The 27,585-nt window shown below is 38.4% G+C and overlaps 1 protein-coding gene across 3 annotated transcripts in view; it reads left to right on the top strand.

Annotated features, from left to right (window-relative positions):
* Nucleotides 1-4,126: 4,126 nt before the first annotated feature.
* The window catches only part of TRDMT1 (tRNA aspartic acid methyltransferase 1), a 30,771-nt gene continuing 7,312 nt past the window's right edge, over nucleotides 4,127-27,585 (top strand). For 2 of the 3 annotated variants that reach the window (XM_067291760.1, XM_067291761.1), the window contains exons 1-8: nucleotides 4,363-4,503; nucleotides 12,920-13,029; nucleotides 15,527-15,603; nucleotides 17,086-17,157; nucleotides 20,825-20,890; nucleotides 22,448-22,517; nucleotides 23,434-23,517; nucleotides 24,020-24,390. In XM_067291760.1, the coding sequence (XP_067147861.1) occupies nucleotides 4,368-4,503; nucleotides 12,920-13,029; nucleotides 15,527-15,603; nucleotides 17,086-17,157; nucleotides 20,825-20,890; nucleotides 22,448-22,517; nucleotides 23,434-23,517; nucleotides 24,020-24,390 (986 nt within the window). In that variant the 5' untranslated portion in view covers nucleotides 4,363-4,367. Of the gene's footprint in view, nucleotides 4,212-4,362; nucleotides 4,504-12,919; nucleotides 13,030-15,526; nucleotides 15,604-17,085; nucleotides 17,158-20,824; nucleotides 20,891-22,447; nucleotides 22,518-23,433; nucleotides 23,518-24,019; nucleotides 24,391-27,585 lie in introns of those variants that run through there. The other variant, XM_013941559.2, reaches the window with a different exon arrangement.

The raw sequence follows: 27,585 nt of genomic DNA, 5'->3' as shown, positions 1-27,585 counted from the left end.
ACACAACAGTGACAATCTTTTCTTCTCACTTTGAGGACAAGCGTGTACCCAGTGTAGTCACAGTCTGTAATTTTACCTTTCAGTTGCAAAGTAAAATGCAAAATCTTCAGGCAATAGTTTTTGCGTGTTTATCCGATGTTATTTTGCAGCACTGATTTTTGTAGCATTTTTAGCAATTCTAAAGCATTTTAAGAGAGAATACTGCAGTGGTTTCTTTTGTATGTTCCTCTTACCACATACATCTATTTCACTGGATGTGTTTATTGGTTAGCAGGGCAACAGTTTTCAGATCTAGCATGATTACCTGTATCATACCAGTCATCACAGATGTGGGCAAACTTTGGAAACTTCTAAACTGAGGAAATGTTGTCAGTTGCTAGGAGGCAGTTTTCAAAAGCTGTCTGAATGAAAATGCTGACATCATATGCTTCTGTCAATGACTTTAAAAATGTCATTAAATGATGAAGTTGCTTAAAATCTATTCTACTATAAATGTATATAACATAAAAGTCAAGAAAATAGATATTTCATGAATACATTATTATAATTCTATAGATGTGCTCATTTAGAATAAACTAAGTTTTTATAAAAGTGTATCAATTTTTATTTAAAATAATTTAAATTCAAATATTTTTATTTAAATTATATTATTGAGGCATAACTGATATGTGAAACAGTCTACAGCTGTGTTCTAAAAAATATTAAGTTGTTCAGAGCTACAGAATTGAAGGCCAGAAGGCCAAATCGGAAGGGTCTTAAAACAAAATTCTTCCCCTGAAATCTGAAAGAATTTTACATATATCTTTACTAAGAGTAGAATGGGACTGATTAATGGACATTGGACTTGGACTCTGTTATGAGTCTCATCTGTGAATCAAGTGAAATGCTGACTGAGATTTATAAGAATCCTATCCATCCTATATGTGCGGAGAAAGGAGGAGCTGTAATAATATCCAGATTTCAATATGTCAGCGAGATCCAGTTGAGAAATGTTGCAGGCATGTGGCTGCTCCCCTGTCACAAGACCAAGGGTGAGCAACTCTTCAGGCTGTCCCGTGGCAGTGGTAACGCTTTCTTTTGTAAGCATGAGTTATCAAGTTTTTCTAAGTTAAATATGGACAGCCACTTTCACAGGGCACACCCTCTCTGTGGAATCACACATCTTTTTTGTAGGAAGAAAAGTATGAGTGATCACTGATCTTGGCACTTTTTGGCTATTGTCCAAATCTCTGAAATAAACAGCACGCCTAAAGTGCTATAACGTAAGGTCTGGTCCCAAGTGTATGGCCATTATTGTGCTGACTTTACATTTATAAAGGGAAGAGCTCTAAGAGTAATTGTTTCCAGATTCCCTGTTTTCATTCTGGTCCTTTTCACTGCTGTCAATTAATAACAAAAACCACGTTAGGGTAGATGCAGTGTTACAGAATTTTAAAATTGACTACTGGGAAGTTATTAAAAATGAGCACCAGGGAAATTTTGGTGTTTCCCATTCTCTGCAAGAAGAAACCAATAAAATCCCAAACTAGCTTATGAACTTTTTGTTTCTATAGCAGAGGTGTGTTGATCAGACTCTCCAGTTTGCTAGGCAGAGGGTGTCTGGTGGAGGAAGTAGGTGGAGAATTTCCCCTGAGCAGGGAATGTTCCACCATCATCAGCGTGGCAAAGAGGTCTCTGCTGCCTCCTCCACCAACCTCTAACTTTCCCAGGGGGAATGGCAAGAATACTTTGGAGGCATGGAAATTAGGAATGACAAAGCTTGGCTGTATCTCCCCTTCTGATATAAGGAAAGATTTTTCCTCTGTAGCTTAATTGCTCCAGGTTCTGGGCAGCTCCACGTACGTGAACTGCTACTGGCTGTCTACAGCTACCACTCATCACAGTATCTAGCTTTGCTGTGATGTGTAGATTGCTAACATATATAAGGAGCTCAGATTTATTCATCAGCTTTACTACCTTCAGTAGAAATGCATTTAGTCTAAAAGCTGCCTTTTTCTTTACCTTCACCTTGTATCTGTGTTTTGAAGGGGTCCTACCTGAGTGTATCTTCTTAGCTGGCAACAACCTTGCTCATCATAGCCACCTTGATCATCTTGAACCATCTTCTTCCAGTCTTCCTCACTGTCTTTGTCCCATTCTCCAACCAGCATATCTTCTCTGTTCTGTTATTTCATGTGATTCAGCCACCTTTGCCAGTTGTCCCTCAGCAGTCTGTGTGGAGGACTACCTGCCTCACCGCTTGCGCACTGCTCTCCTCTTTGGTACTTCAGCTGCTGCACTTCCTTTCACAAATTCTATAAGTAGATGGAGGACTTCTTTTTTTTAGTCACATGCTTATTTTCATGGCTATCAAATAAAGCAACAGCCCAAGACTCTGAGGAGGAAGATCCATAGGTGAATGACAACTGTTACAAAAAAACTGGCAAGGCCCAATATTCTTAACTTGCATTTTCTTTCTACTTCTCCTATTTTCCACAGCTGATGAGTCCTTCTGTAGAACTTTGTTGACAGGTAGCAGCAATCTCTCTTTTTCATCCTCCACTTTTAGTTAAAAATTCTTCTTCCACCAAAAGGCAGGTAGGAGGTAGGAGTATCTCAACCAAAAGAGGTAGAAGTTGCTATCACAGGCTGTATCAGGCAGGTTCTAAGGAAAATTAAACATTCCTCAAATCCACCTGACAGGTTTCTAGGAAGCTCCCCAAAAACATGACTAACTTAGGAAATTATTAGAGAAATGGGTTCAGATTTTTCTTACAGTTTTGATCTTCACACTTTAGGATCTAAATCTGCAAACAGAGGCGCAGAGGAGTATCTTTACTTGTGTGAGCTAGGTAAACCACATAATAGTGTGCAGGACATTTAGTCTTTGTTTTACATATATATATATATATATATAGGCATCTGTCTGACATTTGTTGTTATAAATTAACTGCTTTTCAGTGGAACAAGGTCTTTGAGTCATCTCTTCCTTTTTTATTTAGCAAAAGCAATTTCACAGTGTTAAGACGATTTAGAACAGTTTCATCAGTTATTTCCTTCCTTCCTGTTCTACCAGCAGTGCAGGCTTTGAAATGAATGCACGCTAAAATCACCACTGCAAAAAAGAAATGCTTGGGCCCATAAAACTGTCAAGTGCCATTAGCACTGATGCTCAGCTGAGCAGCAGAGCAGCACACAGCTCAGTGGGCGTGCAGGTCCCGCCGCGGGCCCGCATCCCCCGCGCCCGGCGAGGCACATCGCCTTCGCCTGGGCCATTTCAGGAGCAGCGAGGCCAGGGGCACAAGTGATGAGGCCTTCTGCAAATGTCCACGAGCTTCGCAGCTTCCCCCCCCCCCCCAATCTTGGGGAGGCACTTGGCAGCAGCACAGCTTTGTTTGATTCGTGTCTCCCTCCGCCCTGTGCTCGCATGGTGCCATTATTCCACCTTTTCCAGTATCAACACATTGCAGAGCGAGGTCTCCACTTCCCCGCGCACATGCAGGACACCCCTGCGGCCATGCAGGGTGCGAGGAAGGGCAAGGGCCAGGGGTTTGGTGCTGTTCCCATCTGATGCTGCTGGCCAGGAGGGGAGGATGAACCCCAAGAGGATTTTTGCTGCTGGCCGGGAGGGGAGGACAAACCCCCAGGGGATTTTCGCAGCGGCGCGGGACTTTCCAGCAAGCCGGGCGCCCAGGCCAGCCTTGCCCACCCCACTTCGACGAATGCTGGGGCCGGCCGCCATCAGCCTCACTGCCGCTGCCGGAGCTTCTCGGGGGCAGCGGCACCGGCCATGCCAGCGCCAGCGGATGGTTTCATCCCTGGGGCCAAAGCCCCGCTTGGGGGTTAATAAGCGATTAGCAATGCCAAACTAGTCTGCTCCTGCGGGGGGGGGGGGGTACGGCAGGCAGCGGCCGGTACCGAGCCGCCCCATCTGAGCCCGCCTTCGGCTGTCAGCCCTGCGGAGGGAAGGCGAAGCCTCTCCTGCTGAGTCGCGGAGGCCATTCCCACGGAGCTTGAGAGGAGAGGAAGGAGGAGGAGGAGGAGGAGGAGGAGGAGGAGGAGGGGGGGGGGGGGGGGCGGGCAGGTAGGAACGAAAGAGCGGCGGAACGGGCGGGCGGCGCGCGGGGAGGCACCGGCAGGGGCGGGCCGTGGCGCCGGCTGCTGCAGAATGGCGCCGCTCCGGGTGCTGGAGCTCTACAGCGGCATCGGGGGGATGCACCAAGCCCTGAAAGGTACCGGCCAGTCTCCGCCGCCAGCGCCTCCTTCAGAGCTCGCTGCCGCCGCCGCAGCCCGACCTCGGCCCTCGGGGGCTGGGGGCGCCATCTTCTCGCCAGGACCCCGACCCGGAGGGCTGCGGAGGCGCCATCTTCTCGCTAGGGCGGGCTAAGATGGCCCCTCTGCTCTCCTTCACCCTCTGCCCGCCCGTTCATGTCGCCCCTTCCCCGTCTTGCACAAGCACCGTGTGGGAGGGAGCTCAGGGCTGGGAGGGAGCCCCCATTCCCTCCTCCCCAGCCACGGAAGCAGGTCAGAGGCGCGAAGATGGTGCTATAGCGGTGGAGTTGGTGTTGAAAGGAGCCAGGGGGAAGGCGGTCTCACAGGCCCGGCCTGATGTTAGGGGGCTGCCGCCGCTGTGCGCCCCAGAAATGGAGGGATGGGGGCGATGTGAAGGGATTAGCAGCTGTTTTTTTGGCTGGCAGTGTGTTTGTGTTAGTGGCCTGCGTCTGTAATCCCAAAGGGACACGCGGCCTGCTGGGCAGCACCAGGTGCCCAGGAGCATCATGGCGCGGGAATTAGGGATCCGCAGCCCTGCTTGGCTAGTGCAGCTGGTCCCTGCAAGGCTGCGCTTGTGCTGCTGAATCAGCCAGGTACAAATGGGGTGGGGATCATGCAGGCACACGGTGCGATGGTTGGTCAGATTAGCCAGTTTTCCCTAGGCGTTCATGCAGACTTGGTGGCACAACGTTAGGTGAACAGTTCATATGTGATCCCACGTAAGCCTGGCAGCATGAGGTTAGTTTATACCATTTCCTGAAAATGAACAGGTATAGTGAGTTCACACTAGATTTTTTTGATCTGGTACTGGGAACCCTAGAGCTGAATTTGCTGAATTGTTAAACTATGGCCTGGGTGACCTTCCGCCAGTCTTATGGACTCTCCATGACTTGGCTTCCCCAAATAAAAAATTGTTAGGGCTATTGATCTCCTCTGTAAAGTACACTGAGCTGTGTTATTGTTCTAAGTACCAATTTCAGCACAAATCTGTATAATTTATGAGAACCACCGTAATAATTTTAATCTTAACTACAGTCTTTCAGATACTTAAGTCTTCATAAGCTTTGACAGTCCTTCTGTTATACTGCACAACAGAGAGCATTTTCTTGAAACATCAAGTCAAAACTCATCTTGTTATTTTTCCAGTGAACTGTTTATTATTGAGAGATTATGCTTACAGAGTAGAATCTATTTATTATCATTCATTTAAAGCATACTCTCAATTTGTAGTGTGGCATTTTTTCTGCTATATATTTTTGTGTATTATATATACAATATATATAATATAATAATACATAATATACAATATATACAATATACATATTATATATAATACAGACACACGCACACATATGTATGTATAAAAAAATATGTAAAAATGTTCAACATACCAAAATTTACCTAAATGGTAATTGCAAGTAATCCTAACCACCTGTTTTAGGAATGTATTTTCCTTATTTCTAGAGATATCCTTAGAATAGTAAGAGCAAAATATATCTCTGTAAAGAGTTGTAGATTTTGGAGTCTTTATGGAATGAAAAGAGAGTGTTATATGTTGTATATAGTGTATATAGCTGTAACAATGATACACTAGTTATGTTTTGTTTTCTGGTAGTCTTGCTGTTAATGTAATAAGGAGCTATGTTATACATGATTTCCATAGAAAGTGAACTGATTCCTGAAACAGCCCCCACTGTAGTCCTGCATGCAGCTATTTGTCGTGTGTTGGTGTTTGTATGTGTGGAACAGAACATTGCCAAATGTTATCTGGCTCAGTTCTTAACATAATAATAGACATCTTGTGAATGCTCTGTGGTAATTAAGAAATTTTAATGTCACATGTGATATCCTGTGGCTATCAATCTCCAGCTAAAAGAACACTGTTTACGATAGAGCACAGCAGAATACTTAAAAGATTGAGGCATATTTTGAATGTGGCCTGAGGAGATCATCAGAATATTGTAAACTTGTATCTGAAAGATACACTGATTGAACAATGCCACAACAGATAGCTGCTGTGCGTGAGAAGGCTTGGGTGCGTATCCCACCTTTATATCTTGCACAGTATGGAGGGTGAAGGAGTATCCAACATACTCAAATTACTTCCCAGAAATGGCAGATTTCTTTCCCAAACTTTCTGTTTCTGAAGTTGTCAAACAATTGTGTCACGGTCATTGCATGGTTGTAATTTACCTTTCTGTTCTTCTGGGCTTATATTTGAAGGAAGAAATTGCAATAAATATTACTAGTAAGGCTGAGATTCTTTTGTAGTGGTACCAGTCAAGGCAGGTGGAGGGACTGTTCATAGGAGACTTACATTCTTATTTGCATAAATAACCCTGGATAGTACTAAAGTGTTAAATACCAATTTAAATTTGTGCATCAAATTGATACAACACAGCATCACAGTTGGCTTAACTTATTTTGAATCTGGCTGCTTATTTTTCTGAGAACTGTGTGACAAGAAACACGAAACTCAGCCCGTAGGCATTGCATTGCCCTATTTCCATGACTCTAAAAAGTGCAAATTTTACACTTCTAGATGAAAATCTTATTTTTAATGTTGTTAAAACTAATAACCAGGCAATTGGAACAAAAGGGTTTTATATTATTTGCACTGAATTAAATATTTAATGGCAGGTCATTATATAACACTGGTTTTGAGATGAATTGCATTCAGGAATACTGATACAGTCAGGCATTTTGATCCCTCCTGTTTTCTCTTTTTAAGTCTTTTAATCATCTGGATTCAGTTTTTGTAAGAAGTTTATAAAGAAACAAAGTGAAGGCAAGGGAGATTTAAATGTTTGCTTTCATGTGGTAATTAAATCGGAAAAGTAAATGTTTCTTTGTAAGTACTTTTTGTATATAATAATAGGGTTTCTCACATGTTTTAGACCTGTGTATATACATGATACCATGGTACTTGAAAATGTCTGTGATACAGTTTTTTGGATGTCATTTAGCAAATGACAGATTGTTTAGCATCTTCCATTTAAATTAAGTATAGAAATATTGTAGAGGCTTTTTATATATATACAAAGTTTGCAAGAGAATCCCCTATTTCATCAGTGCTTCATAAACCAGTTGCATGAGAGATGAAGATTATATGTTGTACTTCATTCTCTTAATGTGGTTTCTAATAAATGTATACATCCAAGAAAAGATAATACAGAATTTTAGAAAAGAAAGTATAGAATCCTTCAGTGGCAGCCTTCCAGAAAATATATTTATTCTATGAAAGGGATTCTACAGTTCTGGCAAGCTAAGTGTCAGTGTTTGTTCCTGTCCACATTAACACCCAAGTTATATTTAGCAGAGCTGGTCCAACTTTGTATTTTTCTGTGAAATTGTCAGTTTTTCCAGTTGGCTGTAGGTATTTTCTAGGAAATCTGATGCTGCCTTTGCTGCCTAGGTGTCCTTTTCGGCTGTGAGCTTTCAGAAAATTAATTTCAGGATTGCATGTATTTGAATTTGCAGGATGAGGAAGTTTCTGGTTTTGGTAGTTGTCATTAAAGTGGAATGGATTTGTCATCAAGGAGTATATGTTTGTTTTTGAGATTGTAATCTTACAAGCTTAAGGTTTAGCTTTATGTCTCCGCTAGGAAATAACTGAATTATAGAAAATTCACAGAGATCTATATCCCAGCCTTTCTCTTAATGGTATGGGGAGGGTGTTCGCGCATTGCTGAATCAGGTTCTTTTTGACAATGGAAAGAGGGTTTTTCCTAAATGTAGATATTAATCCAAAACTCAAAAATAAAAAATTCTAGGGGTTGTCTAGCTCAGTGCTGGTTACCTGTAGATAATTCAGCATGTGCAGAATTTCTAGTTTTAGAATTTGACTCCTTTTTAATGATATATTAAGTTTAATGACAAAAACAAAATTTAATTTAGAAAACTGAGCTTGATTAACTTCAGAAGAGGAATCCTGACAAACCTGAGATTAAGATGCAGAAGTTTCAACTTTTAGACTTGTAGTTTGTTCTTTTACTCTATATTCCATGTTTCGGGCTGACTTTGTTTACGTGTATGCGTAATTGTAAATATAAGCAGGTGAATATTTCTGTCAGGCCAGTGAGTCTGTTCATATTCACATGCTTGAAAGATTGAGGCAGCTAAGAGGTGGGAGTGCGTCTCTTCCCTTCTTTCCACCCTGCACTCCAAATATTGGAAGCTATATAAAGATAGATGTTTAGATCACATATGTCTAAACCTACAAGATTACATAGGGTTTGCCTCTATATAAAGTACAGAGTATCTGCATTGAAAAATGCAATTTTCTTTTCTTTTTTTTTTTAGAAAATCCATGACCACAAATTCTTTTCCATAGCAACTTTCCATCAAATAAACAGCCTGCTCTTCCTCATCCCAAACCAAAACAAACTTAACATGGCCTATTAATTTAGGCAGTTTTCCCATGAAAAGTATATACCAGGTCTCTGCCACAAGCATTTATAGTCTGCCAGGTCACAAAACCAAAACATTTCCTGCTCCCCCCACACCCCCAGAAAAGCCCCACTCAAACCCCTTTGTGCATAAAATAGGAACAGACAGGTTTTTTAAAGTATTGTGATTTTGCAGTGATAAATTTAGTGATAGTTTTCCTGTTTAACTGTTGCATTTAAATTTTAAAGAGTGAGAGTTTGAGTCTTTTGTAGCCTGTCTTCTGTTTGTTGTTGTTCGTTTTATTTGATCATCTCACTGAACTGTGCGTCGTAATAAACTGATGTGCGTACTAACAATGAGCATAGCTGTATTCGGTAGGAGGCAACACTGGCAAGCAGCTATGAATTTCAGCACAATGCAAAATGGAGGTATTACTTATTTGAGCAAGTTTTTACAGCTAAATTCTTTATTATAGAATACTTTTAAAATATAAATTTACATGGTTTATACTGCTGAGCATGCACAAATTGTGTATGAACAGAGCAGGGAAAAAAATTGCTAAGTATCCTGCAGGAAACCAGTATCAAGTTTACTGATAACAGTGTTGACTGTAGTCATGGACAGCCTAATCACTGCAGCCCAGAGCTGACAACTCAAATGAAATCTTTGCTGCCTATTTTAAAAGGAAACTGAACTGGCACAATATGTGGCTAATTTTCCCTTTTCCCTTTTCCATCTGTTTCCATATACCTGTTAGAACAGATAATTGTTTTGGCTGTGATTTCCCAATACACTGAGATCTGCCAAGCTGTGCCCTTGTTGTAATGCAATGTATTTCATGTGCTGTGTTGACACTGATGATTCTAGTACAAAAGTACAGTGGTGAATATAAACAGATCTATGTTAATTTAAGGTCTGGTAGAAACACATGACAAGGGAATCAATGCTTCTGAAGTGGAAAAGGACAGATATGCTGGTGTCAGAAATTTTATTTTCAAGGTTTCAAGATGATACCCTTTGGGTTTGCTTTTTTGAAACTGGAAGCTAGCACATGCATCCTATCTTCTTTTTGTTGCGAATGTTGCACCTTTCAGATCATTACAGTAGTACCCCTTTCACTCAAGTAAATATTGCATGGCTGAAATGGCTTGCAAGCATTGTACATACAACAGAGTAGAGAATTGGGGACCAAGGTTTAATTGCTGCTTCTTTATGCAATTTAATTAGCAGTTACAGAGTTTCTGCTATGTGGATCCTAGAGTTTTTAAGACTCAAGTGCAAAATCAGTACCTTTCTATTAGAGTGACACACTTTTGAATTCACCTGATACCAACCAAGAGAGAGCATTATGATTTAGTCTGCCTAAAAATAGGCTGTCAGACCTCCCTCCGTAACTTCCCCGTCATGTTTGTAACTTCCTTTTGAGCACTAGCATATCTTTTAGAAATATGTTGTCATGGTTCAAAAACTTTGGTGATGAGAAATATTGCAAATCAAATATCCCGGCAGCTAATCAGTTTCACTTGAAAAATATGTCTGTTTTCTTTAGTCTGCCTAAAATTAAATTGTTTTGTACATAGTTGTAGTTCTCTTAAAGTGGCATGTTTTGAAAATTGGACTTACTCATTTTCCAGATGTCTCCAGAGCCATGTTCGTTTCTTTATTGAAGTTGTAGTAAGTTTTTTGGGAGAGTACATTTAACATCTCGCTAAGTCAGAAGTTTGGGGGCATTTACATATTTCTAAGTTGTTTTTATGCCAATTTGGGGGGAAAGTTAAAGATAGTCTTGATTCTTCAGTTCATTCAGTTATTTTTAAATAATGAAGAAATATAATTGCCATAGCAGGATTGTTATCAGAGGTAACAACAAAACTACTGAAAGGTCAAGAGAAGCGTTCTTTACATAACTTTCCCTTTCCTAGTGTGTGAAATTTACACCAGCTTTTCTTTGTTAGGCTTGGTGGGCTAGGTCTGCTTGTCTACTCCAGCTCCCTCACGCTTTTCCAGGGTATTTCCACAAAAATATGCTTGGTCAGCTTTCAGAAGGAGTCTGGAGCTCCCCAGTACCCACAGCTGTTCTCTCAGAAGGAGGAGAAGCTTTGAAAACATACCAGGTCTGTGAATTAGGAAGAGAGGATGTTGGATGGAAGAGTTTGGGAAAAGTTGTTGTCTCTTTTCAGTGCACATTAACAGTTTAGGTTTAGTGGTTTAGGTTGAAAGTTGTATTGCAAGGGTTTCAATAAACTATTAGTTATGTGCTCTCTTTCAGTATTTCCAGACATTCAGGCCTATGAAAGTCCTCTGATGCAAATCCCTGATCTTTCTTTTTTCTTGTATATATGGAGGAAGAGATTGGAGTGATGGTAGTAAAATGGATGGACATCTGAATCATGAGTTGTGAGGGAAAGCGCAGTGTCTGCTTTTCCAATTGTAATTTTTAAACTCTATGTTACTTTAGATAATAGTTTCAGATTCTTGATTTTTTTTTTAATTCTTTTTCTACAGTGTCTGGACCCCATGGTAGGGATCTGCCTGTCAGAGCTGCATGTCTTAAAAACTGAAAGAGTAAATGAAAAAGGCAGTCTCTTAAACAGTACTTGAAATTTGTTTTCATTACGTAAGTGTTACAGGTTTGTTTTAGGAAGATGAAAGGAAAGTATGGATTCTTGAATACGCTTGTAAATTTAGATAGTCGACCTGCTAAGCTGACGTTCTTTTCACACTAGATGTCAGTGTTAACATACCTGTTCTGTAATCTCAGGTGTAGTCATTCTGTTGTCATTATGGATATACCTATGTTTAATAACTTCAGTTAAAACTTATGGTCAGAATTTCAAGATGGTAACTTGGGTGTTTATGGTGTTTATGTAGACCTTTAATTGGTGGTCATCTGTAATTTTTTTCTTGTAAAACTTGTATTCTTTTTGCCCTGTATTGCACCAAGCAAACACAGGAGAACTAGGTTGATCTTTGCTAAAATATCTTTCAGATACTCAAATTTCTCTTTCATCTTTGTTTGAACAAGATAGGCTTGAAAACATGAATGGTCAAAATGGTAAATGGATGTTAACTACATCACTCAAAATTAAATCCTTTGGGACATTGTACTTGGTTTTTCATCCTCTCAAACTGTAAATGATTAGTCAGCTAGCAGTAATTTGTAAGACTGCTAGTGAGGTCCTTTGTTAATGTGTCACTTGAAGATGTTCTGAGACACTCAAAGGTATATGGCCATTTGTCTTGTTTGTTTTGGCTTACAAAAATTGCTTGTGTTTAAACTGGGGCTTTTTAATGGTGATGTTAGTGTAGACATCCTGGTGTTGAAGTTGGCCTTGTCTAGCACAGGAAGTATGTTCACTGTTTTCTGCCTGTGGTTATAACAGTGACCTCAATGAAGGTACTATCGTTAGTAATAATGAATGGCGTGGTGCCATGAGTAAACTAAACAACATTATTTTTATGTTTTATGTTTCTATAGTATCTATTTTTCTGTTACTGTATAAACTAATTATCACTGACTTAAATCCTTTTTAGTTTTTTTTTCTTTTAGGATTTTAGCTGTTAGTAGATTTGTTACTCTTTTTCATTAGTGCACCCAAGAAATCAGAAATACTTCCTTTGCTATCAAAAGACAGGAGCTGCCAGATGTTGTCCTTCAACATACTTAGTAGTTTTGGGACCTTGAACCCAAAGCAAGCAGTGTTTAGGTTCAGGGCCCAAGTTTTATTGGAATATAAGCACAAACTGTTTTCAGGTAATTTCTGAAAGTTTTAGTGCAACAGCATACATACCTGGAACCCAAATTTATTGGTGCTGTTTTCTTAAAATGAGAAATAGCATGCTTCTAAAATAACACATTTGGCTTCTATGGAATAAGTTTTCATTAGTGGCTGAGAATCTCAATCAGTTGCTGCTGGGCTTGGCGGGTTGACTCAGGCCCCATTCCTCTAGCTAAGGAACTCTGTTGTCGCAGAGATGAGCTGCGTGCGGGTGGGAATACTGTGGAAATACACCCTGTTTAGAGTTTGTGTGTGCCAGTATACAAATTCAGACGTGCACAGTTAGCTTCCCATTTTGGATATATAAGGAAGAGAAGTATTGACCATACAATTAGTAATGTGTTATGTATTTCATACAAAGTTTTAAAGGCAGCACATCAGAGTTTGATCATGTAATTTCTGTTTTATTTTTGAATATAGCTGTAATGCGGCCGAAAGAGCTCATTTTTCTAGAGTGGTAAAGCAAAGCTACAGTTTTCAAATTCCTCTTTTAATTTTAGATAGCTGCATGTCTGCAGAAGTTGTTGCCGCTGTTGATGTGAACACTCTTGCCAATGAGATTTATAAACACAACTTTCCCAGCACACCATTATGGGCAAAAACAATTGAGGTGAGTAATGAATGTTTTTTCTCCTCTAGTCTGGCATCTCTAGAAGTAAGTTGTCTCTTCAGCTGCTTACTGCATTAGTAACAAGGAGAAACAAAATACATAATTTATGGCATTAGGAAGATAGCAGCCTTACAGTAACTTTGATTTCTTGCACTGTGGCTGCTTTTTGAGGTAGAGGCATATTCACACTGGGATCTTCTCCTGAAAATCTTGATTACTGCATCAGGAGAGGTTATGTGAATGTCAAGAAGAATGCTTATCAGCTCTAAAGGAATGACGAAAATCATGTTTTTAGATTAAAAAAATATTTTCATGTATTTAAAAAGAATTTAATTAAATCAGTAGGAGGCATGCCTTCCTTCTGCAATTATAGTTGATCTCAGTAAAGCACAGGAAAATATACTGGATGGGACAATCTTGCATTTTTTGTGGACTTGGAAGATCAAATGTTTTAGTAATTCTGTCCCTTGTCCAAATTATTTGAAAAAGAACTTGGTAAAATTGGCCCCTATTTTAATAACCCATTAGAGCGGCAATCTAGTCATGGTTTTCCTTGGTGCAGTTATAAGTTACTGCATACTTTATAATCTCCTTTTACGGTTTTACGACATGACAGTAAAAGATACTGAATTTCTTTTAAGATACCAGCTTAAGTAAGAATTAAGTAGGTGGCTAAAGGTTAGCTGCTTATTCAGCACTTAGTAATAACAGACTAACTGAAGATAGCTTAGTAACAGTCACCTATATGTCATTATAACAGATAAGAGCAGATTGCAGTCAGTAAGACCTTTAAATGTATTAAAAAAAAAATAGCAGCTTTTGTCTTGTTTCTGTGGACAGTTATGTTACATTTTGCTATATAGATATAGCAGAAATACCTAAACATGTAAAGGAGTGATTTCTTTGTCTAGCTCGTAGTTACTTGATCATTAGCTTTCTCATCTCCTATTGGCCCCTTAATATGTGACCCTCTGGTGTTGCTTAAACTTTAAGATAGAGGAACTTTTATATCTATAATTAGTTTGTACCACAGACCTTATTCTTTCTTTTTTGAACAGAAATGCTTTTGCATTGCTTTGTGAGATTTTTACTCTAATGAGTACATAGGAGTTCACTACAATGTTCCATGAAAAGTTTAAGAGTTAAAATCCATCTGTCTAAGGTTAACTGTTACATAAGACATAACACATACCATATACATAATTTTCTGTGTGTTATTTATTGTGTTCATGGTGAATTACAGGTCATGGATTATTATCTAAATGTTTCTGATATCTCAAAACTACCACTAAGCAAACAATTTTAATCTATTCCTTTAAAATATATGTATGCGTGTGTGTGTGTGTTTTCTTTATTTTCCAGTGGGAAATAAATCTTACCATAAAGTTAGGAAAAATACCCTGAATTTATTTCGTATGTAATGTGTTTTTCTAAAATTTGTCTGCAACCTCCGTATACTGTTGTGAAAAAGTCCTGTTTCTTTTTGCCAAAGCTCACAATAAAATTACCACAATTTTGCTTCACAAGTCAGTTCACAGAAAACCTGCACACAAAGACTGCAAAACAAAAACAACTGTATCTTCATTCATATTAAAAGAGAATTTGTTTGAGGCTCTGTTCTTTTAAGGTCTTCTGAAAAAAATCTTATGTTTTCACTTATTTAGATTTTAAGTACTTTCCAGGTGTGTAAATGCTTAATCTCTGCATTGCTTTGCTGTAGCTGGGGTAGAAATAGGATACAATGCTGAGGATAACTTCTTGGTTGTTGGATTCATAGAGGGACAGATCGGACCAAAAGCACTGACTGAAAGAGTGCGTCATGGCATTATTTGGTATGGTAGCCTAGGAGCTGTGATGCTGTTTTGAGGCTTATCTGCATTTACATGGTCTGGGTGGGGAAGTCTCCTCAGCTTTCATGAAGATCTCCTCAGCAAAGCCCTTTTATTCGGTCTTTGATCAAAGACCCACAATTTGGACCTGTATAAAAAATTATCATGCTTTTTTCGGATCAGCTTAACACTTGAGCCATTTTTCTGTTCAGATGTTTTGTCGTTTGAGAAGATCTAACGTTTTTTCACCTGTTTTTGGTATTTTAATAATTTTTGAGGTAAAAAGACTTAATGCCTGAATAATGACACTTTATTCGGCAGATGGATGGGGAGAAATCACTAGTCAATATTTTGATGTGATCTTTTGAAAGAACCACGAACTACCACCTCTTTTCTGAAAGAGTGATTAGATAAAACAAGATTGTGTATGGATACTGAAACGATCAGTGGTTTTGATTCATTGTCAAAGTAGTTAATGCATATCTGCATTCTGTGGTTTGCCAAGCGTTAGGGAAGAATGAAGGTATTAAGTCAAATGGGAGATTAAGGATTTTTTTACTAGATGGATCATATAGTGGAAGTAATGGGATAATTTGGTTTTAAAGAAGAATTAGAAGTATAGTACAATTTACAACCCCCAAATTTCTTTTCTTTCCCCCCTTATTCAGGGCATAACACTGAAAGAATTTGACAGATTATCTTTTGATATGATTTTGATGAGTCCTCCCTGTCAGCCATTTACAAGGTAGGTATAGCACCTTTGGAGAAAAGTGCTGTGGTTACAACATGTTAGAGTGGAACTGTTTTCAAGAGTGAAACTATGCGGTTCATCTCTGTATCTTTGTCTTTACAAGTAAGAATGTTGTGGCCCTATTGACCATGAGGTTTACTGAAGTGGAAGAAATGTAACAATTTGAATTTTAATTAATGATCGTCCTTTTTTAATGCATATTTTAAGTCAATTAAAATGAATTAAGCTTATCACAGCCTCTAATTTATACTTAGTATTGCTTCTCTACCAGTAAAATTCAAAGATTTTTCCCTTTATGTGTGCTTTCTTTCCCTTTAATTATCAACCTGATCTTTCACTGGGATAACTCCAGAAGGAGAATTGGAATTCCTCAGTTTTATATGTGACTAAGAATGGAGTGTGTTCTTATTTGTACATTGAAAATTGCACATGTGTACAAATAGTTAATTCTGAAGAATATTCCTATTTTAGCCTAGATTAAGAGGATCAGAGTCTGGATATACACATAGGTTATGTTTTCTAAATTTTATATATATCATGACTTTGAAATAATTTTGTGGATGATGGAGACATCTTTGCTGATTAAGAACTGACCTTACTGGGTTCTTATTTCCCAGATAAGTTTTAAGGTCATATGTTTTGACAGCAGTGATCCCTAATAGATCAGTAGATCATGCAGAGTAGCAGCTTCATGAAGAGTTCTGTAGATGCTGGTGGAACTGCTTGTGTGAAAAAGTGTAACTCACAGGAATACTGTAAGATCATAAGAAATCCCTCTGAAGAGATGCTGATCTTTAAAAATGTGTTTGTGTGAAACGTGATGTATATAGGAGTCCCTCCTTCATTTTTTTTCCTAATATGATGAGAAGAAAACTGTGCTTGAGTAATCAATTTAGAGACATGCCAGTACTCTTCTACCAGGGCTTTATTCTTTTTAAGACCTGATACAAATATAAGTTAGAGGAACACAGGCCTGAAGTAACTAAGTCACATGAGCTGCCCAGCTTAGTGTTATGAATTTGGTCACGTAAGCAAAGTTATTCACAAAGGGCTAAATCCTGCAAAATTTGGGTAGTAAGGCTTTAATTCATAGAAATCATCAAATATATTCAATGTAAAATAGCTGGGTATTCCCAGGGACTTCAGTGAGTTTTCGTGTGCATTCAGAAGCATCAAGGGTTTTGCTGGATAAGACCAGAACACTCAGCACTTTGCAGACTGGCGAGTGAGTTTCATTACTGAATGCTGTCAATTCTAACCTCAATTTGAGCTGATGGATTTCAGGGCAGACTTTCATTTCTTAGAGCACTCCTTAGGACGCTGCTCCCGTGAGCAGGTCCTCCTATCTGGACATGATGCCTATGCAGAACCCCTTTCAAAACTCAAAGTAAAAAGCATCAGCATTCTGTAGAAAAATGAAAGTCAGATAACGGTCTACTCCAAGTAACACACAGGTGTTTCTGTATTCTTTCTCAGAACTGGTCTGCAAGGTGATGTATCTGATCCACGGACAAAGAGTTTTCTCTATATCCTTGATATTCTCCCAAGGTATAAATTAACTTCTATACTAGTAATATGGTGTTAATCATTTATTTGCACATGATCATATGTAACTTGTCTTTTACTAACACCATTATCATGTAATTATTGTATATGTCTTCCTTGTGTGGTTTTCTTTTTATTGTATATCTGTTTAAACTGTGAATAAATGAAAAAGGTTGGATATTGTTTATTTTCAGTTATATTCAGTTCAACATAAAACTTCCACTGACTTTATTTAGAAGCAGGAGTAGGTAATAAACATTCTGCTAATGAGCATCATGGAAACATGAAAATAGTTAGAAATGTCAAGTAAAATGCTTTGATTCAATATTTAGTCATCTTTGAATAGGTAACATTTGAAAGGGTTTGATTAAATCTCTTATTGACTCCAAAATGCAATACATCTTCCTTTTCCTTCCCTTCTTTCTGAGTTTCTATTCTGTCTCTTTGGTGCTGCTTCTAGATATCTTGGGGCAGATTGTGTATTTTCTGTAGTACAATCGCTCGAGTAGTAATATTAAAAATTTCAAATAGGACTGAACTGTCTGAACAGTGCTCTTCTCTTTGTGTTCATCTACCATTTTTGTCTGCCAGAAGCTCCAGTTCATAATAAAATAGCCATAATCATTGGTATTATTCATGCAGTCCCTTTTGAAATAGTGAATCCAAACAAAGTCTTCATCGCTCACCTAAATTGTTCTTATTGAGAGTGTTAAAAATCAGCTCCAAGTAATGCTTGCAGTCTCTTTTGGGAAGAGATACATAGCACTGTGAGCACCCTTTCTTGGGGAGTGGAGCAAGTGATTGCTCGTTGAGACTGACATGCAGAAATCTCTGCTCCTGGACTGAGATGTCCATTGGGCACCAATTGGCATTAGCCTGGGAATTTGCATCAGTTACAGTCCACCAGACATTTCCATTCTGTCAGTCCTCATGCTGGAGACTGAAACAGCTGCTATCCATGTATCCTTTGTCAGTTAATCTTACTCTCAGAGTTGGAGGAGGAGGAAGAGAGGTCTTGCTGCCTCATGTTTTTTTTTTTCCCCCCTACAAATTCTTTTTGCACAGAAAGAAACCAGTACCATCAACAGACTTCCTCTCAAACTGCTGTTAGCACTAGGAGAGGAGGGTCTTCACCCTCCTTCCAGAAACAGCTTTGCTGCAGCCAGCAGCATTAGTTGGACGCCCTCCTTTCGCTTGTCAATAAGAGATGGAGAACATAGACACAAGTGAGTGATTTGACTGAGATGACCCAAGAAATCTGTGGCGGAGAACACAAGAAATCCATTTTACTAGATTCTATAGCCCAATGAATTAGACAAATAATAGATATAAAGAAAGATTATTATTACTCCCCCTTTTTTGTTAGAGACAGAAAAAATAGGGAGATAGGTAGCTTTCCAGAAGCTGCAAAGGATATTTTTGTTTGAACAAGGAACATAGCTCACACCTTCTGACTGACCTTTCAGAATGTTAAATTAAAAACAGCAGATAGTCTGTAAGTTAATCATTTGTCAGAATATTAGCATCTTCCTTATCCTTAAGGGAATCCTGACCTCAGTATTCCTCTCCATTAAGCCGAGGCACAGTTAAGAGGATGGCTGTTTTGGGGACACTCTTGTGCACTAATGTGGAAATGGTGCTTCCTGGTTGCTGTGGGCTTAGCTGGATAAAGGGCCGAAGCTTTCCCTTCTCGAAACCAAAGCTTTAGACACTGCAGGGCATGCGTTCTTCATCATGACGATGCAGAGGAGCTGGGCTCGTCTGTGACGCTTTATCTCAGCACCCCATGAGGCACTCCTGACATCCCTTATCTCCTTTGGGCAGGTCGTTTCTGTGAAGAAACAGTTTCTGTAAGCAGGCTGCAATATGTTCAAGATGGTGGTTTCTGCGGTTTCCCAGTTCCAATGGATTTATGTTTTACTGAGATAGTGTTTGTGTATGTTTTGGAAATGACATCTTTGCCAGACATTGACTGTGGAGTATTTCAGACCAAAAAAGGGAAATTCTGAATATAGGAATTATCACTTCACGTTCTAAATTGGAGCGGCATGCATACAATTTGTGGAAACTATAAAATAATTTCCCATCCCTTGGGTGTTCCTACCTTATGTTCAGCCTTTATAATGAAATGTAGCTTAAATGAGTCTCAAAGATAGCCTGAGAAGGATAACATTAAAGGCAAGGAGAGGACAAGTTCAGGGCCTGGGAATGCTTGGGAAGCCCTTTGATGCCTCCAGCCAGTGAATATAAAGTCTGACCCAAATGGTCTGGATACTATCTGTTTATTGTGCCCAAGCCATAACCCAGTGAAATCTAATGCTAAAACATCAAAGTTTGCCAGTTTTACAGACATAATGTTAAAACCTGCCAAGGACTTAACACATCCTCTTTGTGCAGTGATTATTTTCCTTGTCACCTGTTGATTCTGTACCAGCTCTTGCATTTCAGCCTATGCTCTGGATTCCTTACTTTAGAAATAAGCTTCATAGCAGGTGATGGTGATGTTGTTTGGGGGTAAGCATACCAACAGGTATATTCTCCATTCTTCTACAGGGAGTCTGGCTGCTTCTTCCTTTTCCAGTTCACTCTTATTTTTAGTATTTTTACATTTTACTTTGTATCTTGTACATTTCCCAATTTCTTGTGAAATGCTTTGGTTCTTTAATTCTTCTTGTGAATTTCTTTAATTGATGGAAATTAAGAATGTGATAAAATAAATTCTGCTGTGATTTACATTAGTGCAAGTCTGAAGTCACTTACTGACTTTATTTAAGGCGGTAATGCCTCTTTCTGGCAGCATTAGTATTCTGTTCCCATACAGTGTTTTTAGATCCCATGTGTGGCACACAGACTATGTCTCTGTTAGCCTTACTAGAATATTAATCAGTACAGAGAATATTCCTAAACACTTGAATCTGAATCATCTCTGCTTTTAAATTGTTAGAATGGTCCCTGGCACAGTTTTGGCATGTTCCTTTCTCCAGAGATTTAATATGCTGATTCTGGAATGAACCTATTTCCAGATTTCTGCACTGATGCTGCTAAACCTCAGGAGCCTCCTTCCCCTCTCCCCTCAAAATGAAAAAGTTAATTATATAAAATTGAGAATATCTGCAGTTTGAGCTCTGAAAATGTATTATTTCTCAAAACAAAGCAATTAAATGAATACTGATTCTGATATTACATTACTAAAGTTGATGTCATATTTTGACATTGATTTCAGGTTTATGCACTTAAAAAAAATTTTTTTTCCTGTTCCGTGGATGAATGGTGATATTTTTCCCCCTGACAATTATCTTGCCTATTGCAAACTCAGTCTTTTGAGTAATAATATTATGCTTTAGGAAATGAACAGTGGTAAACATTTTCAAAAATACGTGCATGTGGTAGAGATAGGGTATTAACTACTCTCTCTGAAATTTGCATCAAAAAAGCATCAAAAGCAGTTTGATTTTTTTTTTTTGAGTTACCAACAGTCCACATTTCTAATAAGGTTGGGCATTGCTTGATCTTGGCAACCTTTAAAACTAAGGTATGTTTGTTAAGGATTGCCATTTGCCACTAACATGGCATGGAAATATTTTTATCTTTCTTACAGCTAAACAAATCTGTCTGGTAATACATAATGTAGTTTACACCTAGCTCCTCTGGTCTGTTTTTCTTCTTGTAGGCTCCAGAAGCTTCCGAAATACATACTCTTAGAAAATGTTAAAGGATTTGAATCTTCTTCTGCAAGGTAAAGTCTAACTTATTTTATTAGTTATTATTAGTTTTTAATAAAGGACATTTTCTTTAAGAGGTGAAAGCAGGATTTTTATTTGCTAGAATTTAAGTTAAGAAAGTATAGGGTGAGATGGGGACAGTGAACAGCCATGGGTTAAAAATACTTTTTTAAATTTAGGAATGAAAATCTCAGGATTTAAAAGGAACTGGCTGAAAGATTATTTCTCTAAGCAGCTAAGATAAAATATGTTATAACTTGAACAAGTTAACTCCGTTGTTCATCTTCCATGATCTTGTGTCTTTTAGAAAGGGAGAGTTTTCATTTTCAAAGAAAATAATAGTGTGTGTAGCACTTAGGCTTTGGGGTTTTTGTGCATGACAGGAACTCCTGATCTCTTGTGTTGAGATAAGAGTGGATTGTACTGGCTTTGTTCAGTACCTTTGTTGATTAGATTATAACTGGTTCAGTGTTGGCATCAAATGGTCCAGAGAGATGGTATGAAAACGGTATATAACTTTTGTTTGAAATACAAAAGAGGAAAGCTGGCGATAAGGTTAGCTAATGACAGCAGGAGCATTCTCCTCACTTGTGGGCAAAGCAGGAGAGAGGGGGTTGTAGTTCCCTTTTTCACTTCTTGGAGGAAGTTTGGAGTAGGATCTCTTCTCAGCACTCCTTAAAGTACCAAGAGAGGGGCCAGCCTGCGTATCATTGCGCTCCTTAATGAGTATGATGGGCAGCTGGGAGGCATGTCCAGCTCTCTAGCTGGTTAAAGTGTGCATGGCCTCTGTGAACACACACTGGAGATTCAAACTACTGCTGTAGTCCCTAAGATTCCCTGAGATTTGCTTTGCTGGCCAGTGTTTGAAACAATGTGTAGCTCAGAAAACGCAGCAGACAAAATTCTTGCTTTCCCTTATGACACCTGTCAGAGTCAGGTACAGGTCATAGCTCTTAGTTTTTATATAGTTGTAGCTTGCTACAGTCTGCGTAGAATAGTAAAGCCAAGTCTTACTAGGCAGGCTTTCATTTCAGTGGATTTCCCCTTGTTTATAGAGTACAGTCCTGCCTCACTTTTATTATCAAAGCTACCAATTTTTGTCATTCTTTGAATTACCACTTTTATTAGGCTTGGCTGATGCCAAGTACATTGAACAGAGGGAAGTAGTGGGCTACCTGTAGCGGTTTTAATCTCTTATTTTATAGTTCACAATGTAGAGAATGTCTTGCTCTCTGGTTATTTTCCTTGCTGACGCACTGTAAGTACTCTTCTAGAGATGGGTTATTTTTTGAAGGGGTGTTTCCTCCAAAGTAGTTATGGGATACCTGTGAATGTGTGTTAGCCATTCTTGGCTACAGTAACACCATATGAACATAGGAAGTTGTCTCCTCAGACGCAGAAATGGATGACTTCATATCTGTAATTCTCTGGTTCTTTCAGTGAATCTGATGAATGTCTTAGTACTTAAGGTATTGCATTTCATGTGTTTTTATTTAGGATGAAAAAGGGCCTAAAGGGTATATAAGTGCTTATGAGAGGAGTAATTGCTTTTTGATTCTTCTCACTGCCAGAAATGAACTTTTGCAAACACTAGAAACATGTGGATTTAAATATCAAGAATTTCTCTTGTCTCCAACCTGTGTGAGTACTAATATCATTTTAACTTTTCAAACTGTACTGAGCCTAGGGACATTTGAAAATGATTTACTGTATTGGAAAGCAGAGCAATGCCCAGTACTGAAGATAGTCTTCTGAATAAGAGAGCCATCTGGCATGGCTTCTGATATTGCCATAATCATGCTGCTGGTTACTGTTGAGGTCCCAATCCCGTATTGCTTTGCTACGATTGTTATTTTTTAAATAGGCATGAATTTACAGTATGACCAGGAAGGTAGCTTTCCCAACAGGAGCCTCATGACTTCAGAAGTGCTGATGCCCATGATTTTTCCAACGCAGAAAACCCGACTGTGTTATCTGTGGGAGGAGGGGCTCTGTTTGTATGCTTCCCTGGCAACTGCAAAAAGAATTAAGGGAGAGTTCAGATTGTGTAAGACTAAATGGATTTGATGGAGTGCTATATCTATTTGAGAGAAGCTTATAAAGAGTAGATTGAAAATCAGTTGTGGTACATTTGTTTCGTTGTTAGATGTTTTATATAGTTCCATGTTTAATATGGCAATGAAACACCTTTTTGCTTTTTTGTTGAAAACAGTTAGTGTCTGTCCCAAGAAATTGTGATGATAATGTCATTTTTCTTCTTACCTCACATAAAAAGTTTGTTTACATTTCTGTTCATTTACAGAGAAAGACAAAACCATGAAGAAACAAATATTTGCTTGTTTGTTTGCTTGAGGATCCTTAGTCATGGAAGTTACATTCATGGGTTCAGTACAAGGGCTTAGATATTATCAATTAATTTTGATAGGTTCAAAATGGCAAGATATATTAGTGTGGCAGTTTTATTACTGTAAATAATGGTATATAATTTTTATGACAATATAGATCACTTCTGTTCTTTTTATCACATGAACTAAAGGCTTGTGGATTTTGCTTACAGCTTGGCATTCCTAATTCTAGGCTGCGATATTTTCTAATTGCAAAGCTTCACCCAACACCATTTTCCTTTCAAGCTCTTGGTGAGGTGAGTCTGATTTCTACTAGTTGAACTGGCTTTGTTTTATGAAGATTGAGGGTTAAATTTTCAGTTTAGTGGTGTGGGGGAGAATGGCTAGAGGGATAAGGGGTATTAACAGAAAAGTTATAATCTGCCTTTTTTTTTTTTTTTTTTTTTTGCCATGGATGCTGTGTCTTCTAAGGACTGAAATGCCTGCCAGTGGCTTAGATAGCTTAAAGCAATTTGGGGAAGTTTTTGGAGGCCATTAGCAGGCTAGAAAACAATGCATTTTGCTGCCTTTTTCACAACCTTGGAAATGTCTTTTTGTAAGAGTGATTATTTTCAATCATTGCAATCATCAGCAAATCTTGATGCCAAGATCTTTTGAAATCTTCATAAAAGTAATAGAGTTACTTGCTTTATTCTGAGCATCTCTGAAGGAATTCTTATTGCAGATTCTGCAGTTGAGTTGTTTATTGCAGTATCAAACGCAGTTCTTTAATTTTTCTCACAATTTGTTGCTACTTAGATATTGACAAGGTTCCCAGATCAAGATCTAAAAGACTTAATCAAGGACAAAGTTGCTGACAAACTGGCTGAAGCTAGTTCTTCCTTGCTTTCTAAAGAGAAGAATTTGGATTCAAGCATTGGTCCTGATTGCAGCAGCAAGAAGAACGTACCAAAAGGGGCCTTTCTTTTTAAGCTTGAAACAGCAGAAGAAATGGAAAGGAAGCATAGTCAGGACAATGATTCCTCTATTCAAATGCTGAAGGATTTCCTGGAAGAGGATAATGAAGAAATGAGTCAGTATTTGTTACCACCAAAGTCCTTATTGCGCTATGCTTTTTTGTTAGACATTGTTAAACCCACCTGCCGGAGATCCACATGCTTCACAAAAGGGTAAGTTACAAAGAAAATCTATTGCTGAATCCTGTTCTGAAACTTGTGTTTTTACTTGCATACTTTAAAAACAAGGAGAGCCTTTTCTTCAGAAAGACAGGCCCCTCTGAAAAAAAAAAATTTCTCTAATCTAGCGTGCTTCCTCATCCACTAGAATGCCAGCATGAGAATCTGTCTGGCAGAACATCATATGCCCACTCCAAAAAAGCATTCACAAAAGACAGTGCCATTTGTTGTTGACCTTCACAGAAGCTTAATTACCCCTGCGGAAATATGGTTCCAGTAGATTGGTGTAGTACTGATTCATTAATGAATTTCTTTATATTGCTCACTGAAGTTATAAGTGTTACATATGACAGATCCATTCCTCATTAAAACTGTCTCCACTGTGCATTTTATTGATTTCTTGGATTTTTCAGCTTTGTAGGTCGGAACAGCTGTGGATGGGCCATCTGTCATAAAACCGGTTAGGTGTCTGCATTGCAAATCATATTTGTTGGGGCAAAACATCCAGTGCTTTTATGTCTCGTAGTTGTCTCATTTGTACATCGGAATTTTAAAGCTGACTGTCTGAGATCAAGGGTCAGGAGCTTTTCAGCTAAATGCATTCGTATTGCAGAATGCCAGTTGGAGCCTGGAAGTTTGTAGGAAATGTTGATATCGGTGAATTTTTCAATTTAGACAATTTTTTGGAATTCTCAAGAAGTTTCAACAAAATGGCTTTTAGTTGAGGACTTAAAGTTAATTACAACAGGTTGTTTTCTTTTATTAGTAGAAATTAAAATGGCAGACAGAATTCCCATAGATTTTGCAATTTCAACATTTTGATGATATAAAGGCTGAGGAAAAAATCAAAATTTCAAAATTTCTGGAGCAGGAAAGCCCTTCCTTCCCCCAGCTCTGATTAACATCAGCCTTTTCTGCACTCACTGTTTTGAGTTGTGGGGGAGTCAGCATCTTGTAGGATCTATTTCTTAACTAAAATAGTCAAATAAAAACCTTAGGCCAGAATGATCCCTTGTGTAGCTCATATATTTGTCATACGTGTCATCAAAAATAAATTGTCCACTTGTGGTTCCACTCGAATACGTCATGATATTTTGTGGTCATGTTTATCAAATCCACACTGAAAGAGACTCCTGAGTTGGAAATAGGAAGTCTTTGTATATAGTGGTGGGAAATCTGGCCTTGAACGTGACTGTTATCCTTATGCTGATTTAGAAGGACTCAGGCCAGATACTTGCAGTAGTTCTTCTTGGCTCAGAATGTAAGAATCTGAGCTACTGTCTTTGTTCCCTTTTTTATGAGCCTTTTGGAAGGAAGATTGCCAACATGATCCTCAATGTGGTCGTATCATTTACAGCTCTGCATTACAGACTGATTATAATTACATTTCAGGCTTCATCCAAGTCAGTTTCTCAGACCAAGAATAAGTTGCTGCTGGATCTATTCTAGGAGTTGTTTTTATCTTTCCCTGAGGCACGTTTGGGAAACAGACCCTGAACGGAGCAGAGCAGTACTCTGAGTAGTACAGAGAATCCCTTTGCTGAGATGTCTGTGTGGTGTCTTACTTACGCGAGTCATGCTGATCACCAGCACCGAGAATGAGGAACGTTTTTTTTTCCTCACTTGTGACTGGTCTTCAGAGATTTCCAGTAAGGTTCGTGTGCTAAGGATAATGTGGGTATGTTGCATCCATTGCTGTTGCTATTTCAGGAGCCTCAAGCACGTATAGTGTATGACCCTTCTGTTTTCTGCCTGTATCATACCAGTACGTTTTCTGAGGATTGAAATGCTTTGGTGCAGCATAGGGCAAAATGCAATGGCCTGTGATATGTGGGGGATCAAGCAGGTGACCTTGTGATCCCTTCTGACCATAGACACCAAGACAATTTGCATAGGGTTGCTGAGTTCCTTGAGAATACAGATGCCACAGTTTCTCTTAGGAGCATCGTTTGTGGTGGCTGAAGTTGTGAGAGAGGCAACTGGCCACTTTAACAAACAGAGCAAATGAAAAGTGTTTCTTCAGATATGATTCTACTGGATCTGCTTGTAAATTCTTGATGAGCTGTTGACCAGAGAAGCAATACCTTCTAAAACAGTGTAAAATTAGTTACAGAAACTATAACATTGTGGAAATCATCTTTTTATTGGACATAATGCAGGACACAGTGTATCTAGAAATGATATATTACGTATGTGAAACTAAGAATTTTTTTAAAAGCTTGCAGAAATAAAGAAAAAAAATCTTGAGTCAGGTAAAAATTTAAAAGACTGCAATTTCTTTCTTTATTATAACTGGTAATGAAATATCCAAAAATCAATGGATCATTTCTTACTTTGGCAAAACTTCCCATATTTCATTACGTTCTGAATCTGTTAGGAATATTAATTTTTTCTGAAGTCAGCAGCTGCAATAATAATTAATTAAAATCCAGTTAACACTGGATATCTGCCCATATTTATGTAAAAAAAACCCAAAACACTCCCACTATTTATTTATAAAAACGTTAGTATGGTGATCTTCATTTTTAACTGTGTTACATTATCTTTCTACACCAAATGGAATTTTTTGTGGGCGGTTCCATACTCTAGTGCCAGTTATTTAGAGTGGAACATTTTATATAACATGGATCCCAGGGAAAAGTTCCCTTTTTCCCCAGTAAAGGGAATAAAATACTAGTTTGAAATTTATCCTCATTTATTTATTTTGCTTCAGATACATTAATCTGAAATACAAGATCAGATACTGTAAGAAGAATATGAAAATTCCTCACTGCCCCATGTGTTACATTGTAAAACCTGGTATTAGGGAATTTTCAGAATGCATCTAACCAATTAAATATTATGTATTTACAACACAGTTCAATTTCATGTGGTTTTTAAACTGTATTAGTGTTTAGGCCCTTTTTTTCTGATGCTAAATAAGATTTGCATATGCTTTATTTAAAAAATGTGAGTTGGTCTCACTGATATCGGAAGAACTACTCATAAACTTTTCTAACTGGAGAAGAAATTCTCAAGCTTGAGCCCTGGTGGGTCTTTGCATCTCTACTAAAGGGAGAATATTCATTTCTTCATTGTGGGGTTAGAAAAGCTTGAAAGAAAAATTGTACCAAATGTGTTGGTGTAGAATGAGCCCCAAATGAATTAAAAGACCCTTGACAGCTGTCTACAGATATGAAGAGAAAAATA

Source organism: Apteryx mantelli, chromosome 2, assembly GCF_036417845.1.
Source record: "Apteryx mantelli isolate bAptMan1 chromosome 2, bAptMan1.hap1, whole genome shotgun sequence".
Lineage (NCBI taxonomy): Eukaryota > Metazoa > Chordata > Aves > Apterygiformes > Apterygidae > Apteryx > Apteryx mantelli.
This window is presented reverse-complemented; position numbering and strand designations above follow the sequence as displayed.